General features: G+C 42.6%; 1 protein-coding gene across 5 annotated transcripts in view; it reads right to left on the bottom strand.

Moving 5' to 3' along the window:
* Nucleotides 1-14,439, bottom strand: part of SPECC1 (sperm antigen with calponin homology and coiled-coil domains 1) — a 228,542-nt gene that overhangs the window by 144,922 nt on the left and 69,181 nt on the right. Inside the window, exon 1 of one of the 5 annotated variants that reach the window (XM_041771941.1) lies at nucleotides 11,529-11,753. The exons of the other annotated variants lie outside the window; for them this stretch is intronic. Coding sequence (XP_041627875.1) covers nucleotides 11,529-11,568 — 40 coding nt within the window. The 5' untranslated portion in view covers nucleotides 11,569-11,753. Of the gene's footprint in view, nucleotides 1-11,528; nucleotides 11,754-14,439 lie in introns of those variants that run through there. 5 annotated transcript variants of the gene reach the window in all.

Here is a 14,439-nt window from a genome sequence, read left to right on the forward strand (position 1 = left end):
CTGCTTCTCCCTCTGCCTGTGTTTCTGCCTCTCTCTCTCTCTGTGTGTCTCTCATGAATAAATAAAATCTTAAAAAAAAAAATCTTAAAAAAAATAAAAATCAATAAAATCATAAAATCATAGCATTTTTAAAAAGATTTCTTTATTAATTTGAGAGAGCGAGTGAGCAAAGCACACAAGCTGGGGGAGAGGCAGTAGGAGAGGGAGAAGCAGTGTCCCTGCTCAGCAGGGAGCCCAATGTCCAGAATTCTGGGATCATGACCTGAGCCAAAGGCAGACACTTAACCAACAGAGCTGCCCAGAAGCCCCAAATCATAGCATTTTGAAGTTATTAGAAACTTTAGAGCTAACCTTGCACACATACCCTTTTTTCACATATAAGACAATAGGAACCAATAAAAACATAGGCCAATTCATCTTCCATGTTTAAAAAAAAATCCAAAAGGGGTATTAAGAAAAACCAGATTTAAAATGTCATATAAGGCGAAAATTTTCAAATCTATGACATCATTATGTCTAACAAGAAAAATCATGGGATCCCTGGGTGGCGCAGCGGTTTGGCGCCTGCCTTTGGCCCAGGGTGCGATCCTGGAGACCCAGGATCGAATCCCACATCAGGCTCCCAGTGCATGGAGCCTGCTTCTCCCTCTGCCTGTGTCTCTGCCTCTCTCTCTCTCTCTCTCTGTGACTATCATAAATAAATAAAAAAAAAATTAAAAAAAAAAAAAGAAAAAGAAAAATCATAACATCAAGATGAATACCAAAAAGGCGGTTTGCAAAATTCAGCAATGATTTCTGATTTTATAACCCATAATATATGAAGGATAATACCCTATTTAACAGAGGACTTCTGTCATGATCACTGGGATCTAAGAGTTTACAGTTTACCATGGAAGCCTTCTACATTCCTTACTTCTCCCCCAGATTTTATACACTTTGCTCATACTGTGAAAGTGACCTTCTAATAAACCACTGTTTCGGGTTATTACTGCATAAAGAAAGCTACTGTTATACACACACACACACACACACACACACACACATATACACACACAGCATGTACATGCATATTCATATATATTTGATATAACACACATGCGCATTTCCAAGCTGCTTACTGAATTCTCATCAAGTCTAGTAGTTTTTCAGTTGACCTCCCTGCCTGTTCTTGCAAGAAAATTATTGTTCCAGAAATAATGCTAATTTTGCCTCATTTTCAATAAATACTATTTTTTAAAAATTGTACTGCTTTGGCTAGTCTATCTAGAAACAATGCCCTGTACGGGCACCATGGTTATTTTCCTGACCTTTACAGGAATGTTTTCAGTTTCCTGTTAAGCACGATATGTGCAGCTTTCAGACCATTTTATTTATTATCTTAAGAAAGGATCCATTCATTCCTATTAAATGTTTCTGAGGTGGATGTTAAATTGTATTAAATGCATTACTGACATAAAGTAAGATGAAAATTATCTTCTCTCTCAATTTACTGTTGGTGTAAATTTTTTTTTAAGATTTTTTATTTATTTATTCATGAGAGACACAGAGATAGAGAGGCAGAGACACAGGCAGAGGGAGAAGCCAGCTCCATGCAGGAGAGCCAGACATGGGACTTGATCCGGGGTCTCCAGGATCACACCCTGGACTGAAGGTGGCGCTAAACCGCTGAGCCATCGGGCTGCCCTGTTGGTGTAAATTTATTGCATTCTTGGACTGAATCAGTTTTTTATAGTAGTATAATATTTTTAAAATATATGGTTGGATTAAATTTGGCTTATAGTTCAGTTACGCCTTGTACATCAACATTTGAAAGAATGTACTCTGGCTTTCTTTGTTAGCTCTATCTCTGAAAGGCTTTGGTATCAGGAATAGCATTAATAGTATTAGCACTGCTTTTGTGAAAATAAATTGGAATGCTTTCCATCTTCTATGTACTTCAGAACATTTTCCATGTTTCTATTATTTGAGTATCACACTCACAATTCTGCTATATTTGCATTTACTTGTCCTATTATAATAGATTTAATATTTTCTGCAAAAGCTTAATATTGGCTCATTTTTTAGCCTAATCTCATCCTAAGCAACATAGATTTAATATACTATAGTTTTCTAACACATTTTAAGTTATTAAAATAAGAAATAATCATGTGTATATACCTTAAACCATGACCTGTACCCTCCATAATAATCTTTGGGGAAACAATGCACTAGATAACTTAAAAATAGCATGGAAATTATATTTCTTATATTTGAAAAAGTTTACCTATTAAACCATCTAGGCTCAGGATTATTTTTGGAGCTTGGAAGTTACTTTGTGATGTCTTCCAGGATTGCTTTTCTGTCTATTTCATTTCTTCATGAACTGATTTCAGTAGTTTCATTTTCAATTTCATCAAAATGTTAACTTTATTCTATTTTTTTTAATCTCCATATCTTTGGGGACACCTGGGTGGCTCAGTGGTTGAGCATCTGCCTTGGGCTCAGGGTGTGATCCTGGGGTCCTGGGATGGAGTCCCGCATCGGGCTCCCCACAGGGAGCCTGCTTCTCCCTCTGCCTATGTTTCTGCCTCTCTGTGTCTCTCATGAATAAGTAAATTAAATTAAATTTAAAAATCTCCACTTCCTTGATTATATACATTCTTACACTGCAAATTTTTTTTTAAAGATTTTATTTATTCATTCATGAGAGACACAGAGAGAGGAAGAGACAGACACAGGCAGAGGGAGAAGCAGGCTCCATGCAGGGAGCTCGACGTGAGAGCCAATGCCCGGACTCCAGGATCACACCCTGGCCCGAAGGCAGGCGCTAAACTGCTGAGCCACCCGGGGATCCCCTACACTGCAAATTTTGGGTATTTCTGCTCTGTTTCTTTATTAGTCTAACAACAGTTCTATTTAATTCATTGTTTCAACAAAGAATACACTCTCAGATTTTTCAATTCTAGCACATTTTTTGTTCATTCATTCAACAAATACTACATGCCAAGCCTGTATCAGGCAACATACAAGGTGCTGAGGGTAAGAGAAGGGTGAAACATATGTAGTTATAATCTGCTTCATTAATTTCTGTCCTTTCAAAAAACACCCTCCTGTTTTCCCAGATTTTTATTTACTTTCTAATTTCTGAGTATAGTAATTGATTTATTTTCATTGTTTCTTTTCAGACATTAAAAAAATTTTTAGAGGAATGAATTTGTTTATTTGTAATTTTATGGAGCACTTCATAATTATTTTTCAATAAATTATAGTTCTCAGTTCTTATTTAGGTGGAACTTTTCCAAATGGATTAAGTTTTTAAAATTTCAACATTTATTATCTACAGTTTTATTGCATTATGATCACAGAGTGGCCAGTAAAATTTTCCTTAAGGGCCTGTAATGAGGTTTTCTTTCTGGTATAGAACAGATCAATGTTTTAATCATACCATGAACACTAGAAAAACCGTGTAAGGTGTATTATTGAATGCTCTCATTTTTAACTTGTGAGTTTTTTAATGCATTTCTAATAGGTTTTGCTATATAGTAACTTCCAAGGTTTGCTAGTTGTGTGATGAATTTTGGACCTGCTACTTTTTCTTCTTGAATTGCACTTTTATCAACGTAGATGGTCCCATCTGATTTAAGGTACTTTGTGGGGTGTGTGTGGAGGGAGGGAAGGAGGGCCTTTAACTGATAGTATTGTTTCAGTAGAATGACTCTGTAAGTCGGACAGAGCCATGAGAGAGATCCACAATTAAATGCCCAGGGCGTGATCCTGGGGACCCCGGATCAAGTCCCGTGTCGAGCTCCCTGTGTGGAGCCCGCTTCTCCCTCTGCCTGTCTCTGCCTGTCTCTCTCTCTCTCTCTGAATGACTTAATAAATAAATCTTTAAAAAAAAAAAAAAAGGCACAGAAAGTGTTAGAAAAGTGGGTAGTGTTCTATTAAGTAAAAAGTCTTTGTAGTTGGGAAATATTTATATCTGTTAAGTGCCACAGAAGTACAAACTTTAATCAAGTGATGTGGTCATTGGAATGGAGATCTCAGGCTCCCAACTAGGAGCTGAAAGAATTAAGGAAAACATAGCTTAAATCTAAGGTACATGGGCATTATGACCACCTCCCTCAAATTTTGAAGTCATTGTTGCAGAGATATTACAAAGACCTTGAATCTAGAATACTACACCAAGACAACCTATCAATAAGGATGAAGGCAAATAATAGATACCCCACATAAAGGTTGAGAAAATTTATCATGCATAGACTCAAAAGCAAATATGTGCTCAAAGCAAATGTGCTCCAACCACAGCAAAACAGGCTCTAGCAGATATCTGGTGTCCAGGTAAGAATCCTGTCCTTGTCCCTGCCTGAGGTCTCTGCTGCTTAAAGACTTCAGCAATCTGAGAAGGCAACCCCCAGAATCACATGGGATTAAATTCTTGTATTATTTATGACAAAATGCTTATGTAAACTATCTTTTAATCCTAGAATGATTTAGAATTGAGAAGTATTTAAAAGAATTAAACAAGTAGTAATTATGTATGTGTGTAAGCAATATTATGTACAAATACCTACATTTTGGGATTTCATGTCTAACATTCAGGAGAATTGGACCTATTAAGAGTTGAGATCAGCCTCATGATTCCAATCTAAAAGGTAAAATTAATTTGTGATTTTAATTTGAAAGTGTGCATCTACATATACACAAATACACAGAGAGAAAGTATGCTCTGAAATATACAAGAGGATTTAAGAATCACTATTTATAAATGTAATTACTAAATTTATAAGAGTTTAAAAAACTGGACTGGTTTGTCAGTCAGACCTAATAGGAACCTAAATATATTAAACTAATAAATACAAGATATTTTAAATTTATTATCAAGTTTGTAAATAGAACCGAGTATTAATCAAAGATCCTCTTAAATAGTGACTATTAAATTTTTCTGGACTTATACATAGAATAACAAGATAATGACCTCGAAAGCTTAATTATTCACAAGTCTAACTGGCTTAATTTTAAAAATCACAGTATTGCTGAAATATGCTTTTCTGCACCATGTATATTTTGTTTTCTGTCTTAATCTACAGGAGGGAGCTCTTTTTTTATGCAGATTTTAACCCATTCACATTTATTGCAGTAACAGATATATTTGATATGTTTTTTTCTGTGTGTTATCACTGATCTTTGACGTATTTATACATCGATTTTAATCCTAAAGAGCACATTTTCCAAAGTATGTCTCTCAGAACATTAGTTCCACTCTGAAATGCTTCTATGGTACAAAATACATCTGAGAAAACTACATACTATATTCTCTTCTTAGTGAATATTATAAAAATTCTGATGAATCCTTGAAATCTAAAACTAATGCCAACAGAAGCCATTAAATCACTTGCTCAAGCCTTCCAACCAGCTCCACTCCTCTCCCCCAAACCTCAAACTGCTATGAATAAGATCAAACAGATGACAAAAAATATTTTGGAAATAGAAAATATAGTTGATGGAATTTTAAAAGTCAATAGGAAAACTGGAAGAAAAAGGTGAATACAGAGATTGATAGAATAATATAACAGTGTAGCAACACAGGGGATCACAGGAACCAAAGCAAAAGGAATGCAAAAACAGAGAAGGGGGATCTGAGAAGTAACAGGCTAACACAAAAGAGACACAGGACCAGAAGGTAACAAAGTCCAAACTAAAATATGCTTATTGGACAATTTCTGTATGTGAGGCTGTTCTAACCTGTTTTAACAATAACCTCATGAGGGAGGTTACATTCTAATCCCTTTTCTAGATAAAATAAATGAGGTTCAAAAAGTTGAAATCACTCACCCAAAGTCTCAGAGCTGGAAGTGACAAAACTTTGCACAGTCCAGAATCCAAATTTTTAACCCCATGCTTTTTATCTTCAAGAAGAAAATAAACTCTCTATCATAATGGAATTAAAATCAAGAAACTCCATAACAGAATAAAAGCATGTTAAGAACTTTTTAAAAGTAAATAACTATAATACTTATACTAACTCCTCTCCAATCTACTTACTCCTTCTATTTTTCTTTCCTTTCTTTCTTTTTTAAAAAGATGTTATTTATTTATTCATGAGAGACAACAGAGGGGCAGAGATATAGGCAGAGGGAGAGAGAGAGGCAGGCTCCCTGCAGGGAACGCAATGTGGGACTGGATCCCCAAACTCTGGGATCACACCCTGAGCTGAAGGCAGATGCTCAACCACTGAGCCACCCAGGTGCCCCCTATTTTTCTTTTAAAGTAATATCGTCTGCCACAGATCATAAGTTAAGCAATGTAAGATGACATTTCCTACTCTATAAACCTAAATGTACTACCTGGCTCTCCAGTAAAAAATGCATATAGGATCCTAATATGTTATATACTGATTAGTTTTCAACTTTTAGAATCAATCTGTGGACAATGGACACAAAACTTAATATATTTTTTTAAAGATTTTATTTATTTATTCATGAGAGACACACAAAGAGAGGCAGAGACATAGGCAGAAGGAGGAGAAGCATCCCTCAATGTGGGACTCGATCCCAGGACTCCAGAATCATGCCCTGAGCCCAAGGCAGACACTCAACCACTGAGCCACCCAGGTGTCCCAAGACTTAATAATATTAATTATGGAACAGAACATTCTAGCCACGTGAAAGGTTGAGAGGCAGACCAGGATAGGGTACAGAGGATAATGTGGAAAAGACAGAAGAAATTTAAGGATGTCATATCCAAATTCAATTAGCTAGGAACACTGTTTAAAGTTGGTTAGTCAAGAAATGTGGACTCACAGGATCACGCCCTGGACTGAAGGTGGCACTAAACCGCTGAGCCACCCGGGCTGTCCTGTTTCTTAATATTGACACAAATGTGGTGGAGAGTGGACATCTTATCTGGAAAGAGACTGCCAGTATGCACCACTATCTGTGCTGTCCTCTGCCTGGCACTCCACACAGACATTTTCTGGTCCCTGAGCATCCAGGTGAGGCTACGTGACAGGCCAGTGGAATCTGGGTGGAAATGGTGCACACCACTTCCAGGCCTGGCCCATAAAAATCTCCTGCGGGAAGGGAGACAGAACATAAAGACTCCTAACTCGGGGAAAAGAACTAGGGGTGGTGGAAGGGGAGGAGGGCGGGTGTTGGAGGGGAATGGGTGACGGGCACTGAGGTGGACACTTGACGGGATGAGCACTGGGTGTTTTTCTGTATGTTGGTAAATTGAACACCAATAAAAATTAATTAAAAAAATAAATAAAATAAATAAAATGAGTCTCTTGTAAACAGCAAAAAAAAAAAAAAAAAAAAAAAAAAATCTCCTGCGGTATCCTTCTCCGTGTGCTCTTTCTTCTGCTGACTGCTCGCAGATCCACCACAATTTGGCAGCCAGGCGCGGGAGATGAACATTGACCAGCTTCATCTCTAACAACTGTATAATGCCCAGACTGCCCCCATTCACCCTAGACTGTGATGTGGGAGAGAAATCAACTTTTATTGTCTTAAGTGGCTATTTTGGGATTGTCTTTAACTACTTAGCGTTAATTATAACTAATATAAAATGGGACCTGAGTGAGTATGAGTAGAGGCTTTTACTTTTGGTTCATATCATTTATATCCATTGTTCAAACACATACATGCAGGGGCACCTGGCTGGCTCAATTGGAAGAGCATGTGGTTCTTGAGCTCAGGGTAGCGAGTTCAAGCTCCAGAGTGGGTATAGAAATTATAAATAAATAAATAAATAAATAAATAAATAAATAAATAAATAAAATAACAATAGAAAATAAACATACATGCAAATTTAAAGTAAACAGTAAGCAAATAACAGCTAGTAGTGAAAGTGGGTAAAGCCTACTAAACTCACCTTTGACTAAGGCTTCCTTTAGCATACTGGGCATCTTTGTGTGAATATAAAAGGGCAAAACTAAGAGATCCCTGGGTGGCTCAGCGGTTTAGCACCTGCCTTCAGCCCACGGTGTGATCCTGAAGTCCGGGATCGAGTCCTACATCGGGCTCCCTGCATGGAGCCTGCTTCTCCCTCTGCCTGTGTCTCTGCCTCTCTCTCTCTCTCTCTCTCTCTCTCTCTCTCTGTGTCTCTCATGAATAAATAAAATCTTAAAAAAAAAAAGGTAAAACTGTAAAAATGGCACTGATACCACCATACCTAGGTCCCCTCAACCCTTTATACCCAGATGCCTCTGAACAGTGCACAACCTGTACAACTATACCTAGCAACACTCTCTACAATGCAGGTACTGACAACCTGGTTAGAAACTGAAAGACTGTTAGGGAATTTCTGGGAAGTTCTCATTCTAGCTGCCCTCAATCATGCAAATTTTCATGTCTTTTACTTGATCCATTTCTCTAGCCCATCGTGCAATACCACAATAAGTCACAATGACCCAACTCAGAGGATCACAGCCACCACAAAGGAGGAAACTTGCTGCCACCACGGCCAAATCCAGGGCTAGAAAAGAAGCAGCAGATGAGAGCCTATCTTCTGCTTTGGCTGTGCTCCAGAGAGGACAAGGTGCTTCCACCTGGAAGAGATGAGGGTAATTCTAGCCCCTTTAAGCCTGGAGAGGGGAGGTCTAAACAGGAGACGGCACCTCATCTGCCCTTGAAATAGACCCTCCCTGCCCAAACAACTGAGGTCCTGTGGAAGACAGCCATGAGATGTGCCACCTGGATCTCTATTCCAGAAAGAACTTGGTATTCAGCTGTAAGGACCGCAGGTGACTGACACCTCCAGCTCTTAGTGCCACCAGGATGCCAGGACTCAATGGGGCTTTTGAGCTGAAGGTCTATTCTTCCTTGGCCGCCTCCAGCAGTGAGTAACCACAGCAAGAGCACCAGGGACTGGCCATTCCTGCCCAATAGGGGGGACTCTAATGGGCAGTCTGTTCTGGAGCTCCCCCAATTAGTTGGCCAAGACTTCTCCAGATCTGCACAGCTATCTGAGGTTCCCCCTGACCAAACCTGTTGCCTCCCTCCTTCCTCTCATACACGCTGGATCTGCATCATGGTCTAAAACTCTCCTCAGTCCCATTCTGGTTTCCCACGCCTTTTGTGTTTGTGAAGCCTCTAATAAATTTCGTTCATCCCTAATTCTGTTTAATAATAATCTTTTTAAAGTAATCTCTAAACCCAACGTGGGGCTCAAACTCACAACCTCAAGATCAACAGCCACATATTCCACGACTGAGCCAGCCAGGTGCTCCCCCAATTCTGTTTAAAGATCTGCATCTTAAAGGACAAAAGTGACACAATACAAGAACTGCGTAGAAATCACTCCTGGGTGCAGCTCTTCCCTTGTCCAATCCTCCTGCTTCCGCCTTACCTCTACCACTCATCTCTGAGCCCCTTGCCCTGACTGAAGCACTTGTTCCGATTCTAGTCCAATGCACCACAACTGCCAGTGGGAGGCCCCCCTATCCTAGACCTCATGGTAAAGCAGATTGAACATACATTAATCTTTAATAAAATTCTAATTTCCAGAGGTTTGGTTTTTTTTTTTTTAATGTATTCTACAGCACTTCATCACAGCAGTAAGAGACCAGTTAAAATTATACTCACCCTTTTTTTAAAATTTTTATTTATTTATGATAGTCACACAGAGAGAGAGAGAGAGAGAGAGACAGAGACAGAGACAGAGACAGAGGGAGAAGCAGGCTCCATGCACCGGGAGCCCCATGTGGGATTTGATCCCAGGTCTCCAGGATCGCACCCCGGGCCAAAGGCAGGCACCAAACCGCTGTGCCACCCAGGGATCCCTATACTCACCCTTTAAGGCCACACTAGTCCCTAAGATTTTCTAATTGGATATCTTTACTTATAGCAAATCAGATCCAGTTCCCATTCCAAAATTGTATTCATTCTTGAAAAATACAATAAAGTCACTGGCATAAAAGTCCTTTTCATCTCCTGTCCGTTAGAATGCTTTAAAAAGTAACGTTAGGGGGCGCTAGGGTTAGTCAGTTAGGCGTCTGCCTTCAGCTCAGGTCACGATCCCAGGGTCCTGGGATGGAGGCTGCTGTCGCGGCTCCCCGCTCAGTGGTGGGTCTGTTTCTCCCTTTCCCTCTGCCCCTCCGCCTCCCTGTGAGCACGCTCTCTCGCGCTCTCTCTCAAATAAATAAATAAAATCTTTCAACAAAATAGTGTTACATGTGCTTTGCCTAATAGTTTCTCATAGGGCTGTTTACAACAAAGGCACTATTTGGTAAATACTGGTTGTTCTGCCCAAAGAAGTTTGGATACCTGCTGCGTAATTTAGAGTTACCCCTACGTAATCTATGCTTTTTCTGCAGAGTGTTCGCCTGTGGCAGTTTTCCATCCTGGTTGTTGTATCAGACCAAGGCACCCGACCTCAGCCCAGCCCCAAGGATACAGCCTAAGTCGGCTTGGCCTCCCTGCCAAGATCTGAAGCAGAGGCACTGGGAGAGGAGTGAAGACCAGGGGTTTACTTACAGCGCTGCTCCCAATTCCGGGGATGTCACTTGTATAAGTCACTTCACCTCTCAAAACCTCAACGTCCTCATTCAAACCCCAATTAAAAAATTACGCCCTTGAGAAATTTCTTAAAGAGTTCTGACTGTCACAGGAACACATACTCGCCACCTGCCACTCCAGGATGCCAGCATTAAGTCGACCATCTCTACCCAATCAGCCAAGATGCAGTTTTTGAGGCTAAATTAAATTCCACTTCCTTCATGTGACAGAACTGAAATGTTCTGGGTTTGTTTTTAAACACAACCCCGTGGTTACGAGCATCTAAATCTGTGCCGGAGGCCAGGATGATGAACCAAAAGATGAAAACTAGAGCCCAGCTGACTGACTCTCCACTAGGCTCGCTTAATTTCTGAGGAAATAAAAATCTGATAAGCCGGCATAAGTTTTCGGTATCCCAGAATAAGCACGGGCTATTCTGGGTAAGAAATAGTCACAATCAAGCCCTTGGTCTGAGTATGAGTAACAGATCTGCTGACGGGTTGCCACCTTCCACGGGACGCCAGAAAGTGTGTGATATGCAAATGATGCGCCGCAAAATGGACAATGAACCAGAAATCGACTGCCAAGTCACACTCTTCGTTGCAAATGCCCAGAAAGTCTGCAAGAACTGCCCCCACACGCGGCGCTGGAGACCCCGTCTGGGCGGCGGACAGCAGGGGCAGGTCGGATCCCGCCGGGAAACCCGCACGGAGCCCCCGCCCCGCGGCGCCGCTGTGCACCGGCCTGGCCTGCGTGCTCCGGGCCGCGGGGACCCGCTCCCGCCCGCCCCACTCGCTGCGTCCGGGCGGACCCGGGGCTTCCAGGTACGTGTTTAGAGTGAGTGGCATTTCCTTGTCGCGGAACAGACGCAGGTAATTTCACAACCCCATTAGCGCATTCCAAAGGCAAGAATCACATCCCGGGAACTTCACCTTTCCACTCGCCCCCCGGGCGCCCGCGGGCAGCGCGGCGGCCGCCGGCCCAAGAGGCGGGGTGGGGGAAGGGCGCCGGGCCGGGGAGGGGGCGCGGCGCAACCCCGCCGACAGCACAGACCTGGTTCGGGATCCTCGGGCCGCCCCGAGTGGTTGCCCATGCTCGGCCGAGTCGGGCAGCGGCCGGCGGGCCGGCCTCGGACAGGGTGTCCGCCGGGCTGCGGCTCGCGCCGGCTCCGGCTGGCGAGGCAGCTGCGTCCGGCGGGTCCGCTCCAGTCAAAGAAAGGGCCGGGCGCCTTCCAGTTCCCGGCGGCCGCCGGCGGAGCCGCTCCTCGCCCGCGCGGGCGGGCTCCGCCCACCTCATCTGCATTCCGCCCGCCGCAGCCCCGCCCACCTGGGTTCCAGGCGGCCGGCCCGGTGAGGCCCCACCCACCTCATCTGCATACCGCTCGCCGCAGGGCCGCCCACCTGGGGCTCGAGGCGGCCGGTCTGGTGGGGCCCCGCCCATCTCATCTGCATAGTACCCGCCCATCTCTTCTTATCGCTCGAGAGCACCCGAAGGGTCCCTCCCACGCGTGGGAGGGCCGCACCGGCTGACCGACTTCGGGCCTCTAGGGGCCGGCGCTGAGAACTGCTGCTGGCTGAGCGAGGCTGGAAAAACCCCACTGCGGGGAGGCTGAAGCCAAGTGCCACGACAAAGGCAAGATGCTGCGCGTGAGAAATTAGAGCTCGCACGAGCAACTCTTGAGTAGGACGTGAAGAGGAGTAACACTTTAACAAAGACGTGCCCAGTTATCCAAGATGAATACTACCGCAAATAAGACAAATGCATACCAGTCCTTAGAGGTAACGGTTTTTGCTGCTATCAGAAATGACTAACTCCCGGAAATTACCCTGAACGACCCTCATAGTTAATCTGACACTGAAAACACTTAGAAATAAGTAAGTCTCGCAGTGAAAAATATTTAGGACTGATAAAATCATGAGTGGAGTGGCTAGTTCTCTCTCTGCATTACTTAACGCTATGGCCCATTCTCAGTTCTCATCTATCAACATCTTAGGTCACCACCAATCACTCAACTCCTCAAAACACGGAGGAGGAGTTCAGACACCAGGACCTCACCTCTCTGGTCTCCTCTTCTCAATCCCCTTTGTTGGTTTCTCCTCATCCCCTTGATCTCTAGCACCTAGTGTGGCTTGATACCCAGTCATCTCCATCCACTTTGGTCATCTCTCTCACTTGGCCATCCCCACCAACTTAAAAAACCACCTATATATCTTCAGCCTGGTACCCTCTTCTGTATTCCAGACTCATTTAACTAATTACCTTCTGGACACCCCCACTTAGGTGTCTTAATAAGCATCTCCAATTTTTTTTTAAAGATCTTATTTATTTATTCATGAGAGACATAGAGAGAGAGAGGCAGAGACACAGGCAGAGGGAGAAGCAGGCTCCATGCAGGGAGCCCGACATGGGACTTGATCCCGGGACTCCAGGATCACGCCCTGGGCCAAAGGCAGATGCTTAACTGCTGAGCCACCCAGGGATCCCCAGCATCTCCAATTGAACCATAAAAAAATTCTTGATTTTCTATATTATCCATAGATTAATAATATAATCTTCTTTATCTCCATAAATGGAACATGTCAAAATACTTATCATAAATGCCACCATGTCTAAGCACTTCTCACCACTTCCAATGCTACCACCTGGTCCAAGCCATGGACCATCCTACCAGGATGACTGCAACTGCCTCCTTTTTTTTTTTTTTTTTTTAAGATTTTATTTATTCATGAGAGACAGAGAGAGAAAGAGAGAGAGAGAGAGAGGCAGAGACAAAGACAGAGGGAGAAGCAGGCTCCATGCAGGGAGCCTGATGTGGGACTCAATCCCGGGTCTCTAGGATCACGCCTGGGCTGAAGGCGGCGCTAAACCGCTGAGCCACCCAGGCTGCCCCTGCAACTGCCTCCTAACCAGTATCCCATCTTCTGCCCCTGCCTCTTTAACTATAATTTTCACCTAACAGAGTGATGTTTCTAAAACCTAGGTCAAATCATATCACACCTCCATTTACAACGCTCCAATAGCTTTCTGTCTCAGGAGAAGAAAAGCTAACGCCCTTACACAAGCCTCTACAGCCCTATATAATCTCCTTCCATCAGTGGACTTACCTTCCTACTCTCATACTGCTTTTGCTACACTGTTCCTCAAATAAGCCAATCATGCTCCCACCCAAGGGCCTTTGCCCCTGCTTCTCTGTTTGCCTGGAATGCTCTTCCCCCACATTCCAACATTACACAGACCATATGTTTCATTCTCTTTCACTTCTCAGGTCTCCAGTCAAATGTCATTCCATTAACAGGGGCTTCTCTTGTCACACCACATTAAATAGTAAGCCAGACATTCAACGTACACACTTCCCTGCCTTGTTGGCCTCCACGATACATATCACCATTTAATATACTACATATTTATTTGTTTACTGGCTTATTATCTCCCCACTATATTGCAAACTTCCTAAGAACAGGAAATGAATGAATGGGTTTATAGCCTGTGCCATAAGCCAATCAGCTTGTCACATTATTTCCTTTTAACAGTGCCATGAGTTGGTTTCTCCAACAAAACTAATTTGTCAAAGAGAGGAGCCATAGTTCTATTTCTGTAACCTATGCAACTGAGCACAACACTGAGTACACAGAAACAAATGTACTAAGGAAAACGAATTGCATAGGATGATTTTAAAGCAGAAATGTATAAATTCAAGCTCAGCCTCCCCACCGTCTTTTTTAAAGGTGAAGGACAAAGCCAGAAAAGATGGTTGACTTCAAATATTTATGAGATGATAGACAAAGGCTGCAATTGTGAACCCTGTAACAGTAACATAACTTCAGTTTACAGAACAGTTTACATCCTTATCCAGAGAGTTCTGAAAACTGATGAGTCATTTTATTAATCCCATAAAATGTTAAGCAATTAACCTGTGTCTCTTTATGACCACTAAATTAGACATCAACCCAAGATACCTCCTGGA

Source organism: Vulpes lagopus, chromosome 10 (genome assembly GCF_018345385.1).
Source record: "Vulpes lagopus strain Blue_001 chromosome 10, ASM1834538v1, whole genome shotgun sequence".
Lineage (NCBI taxonomy): Eukaryota > Metazoa > Chordata > Mammalia > Carnivora > Canidae > Vulpes > Vulpes lagopus.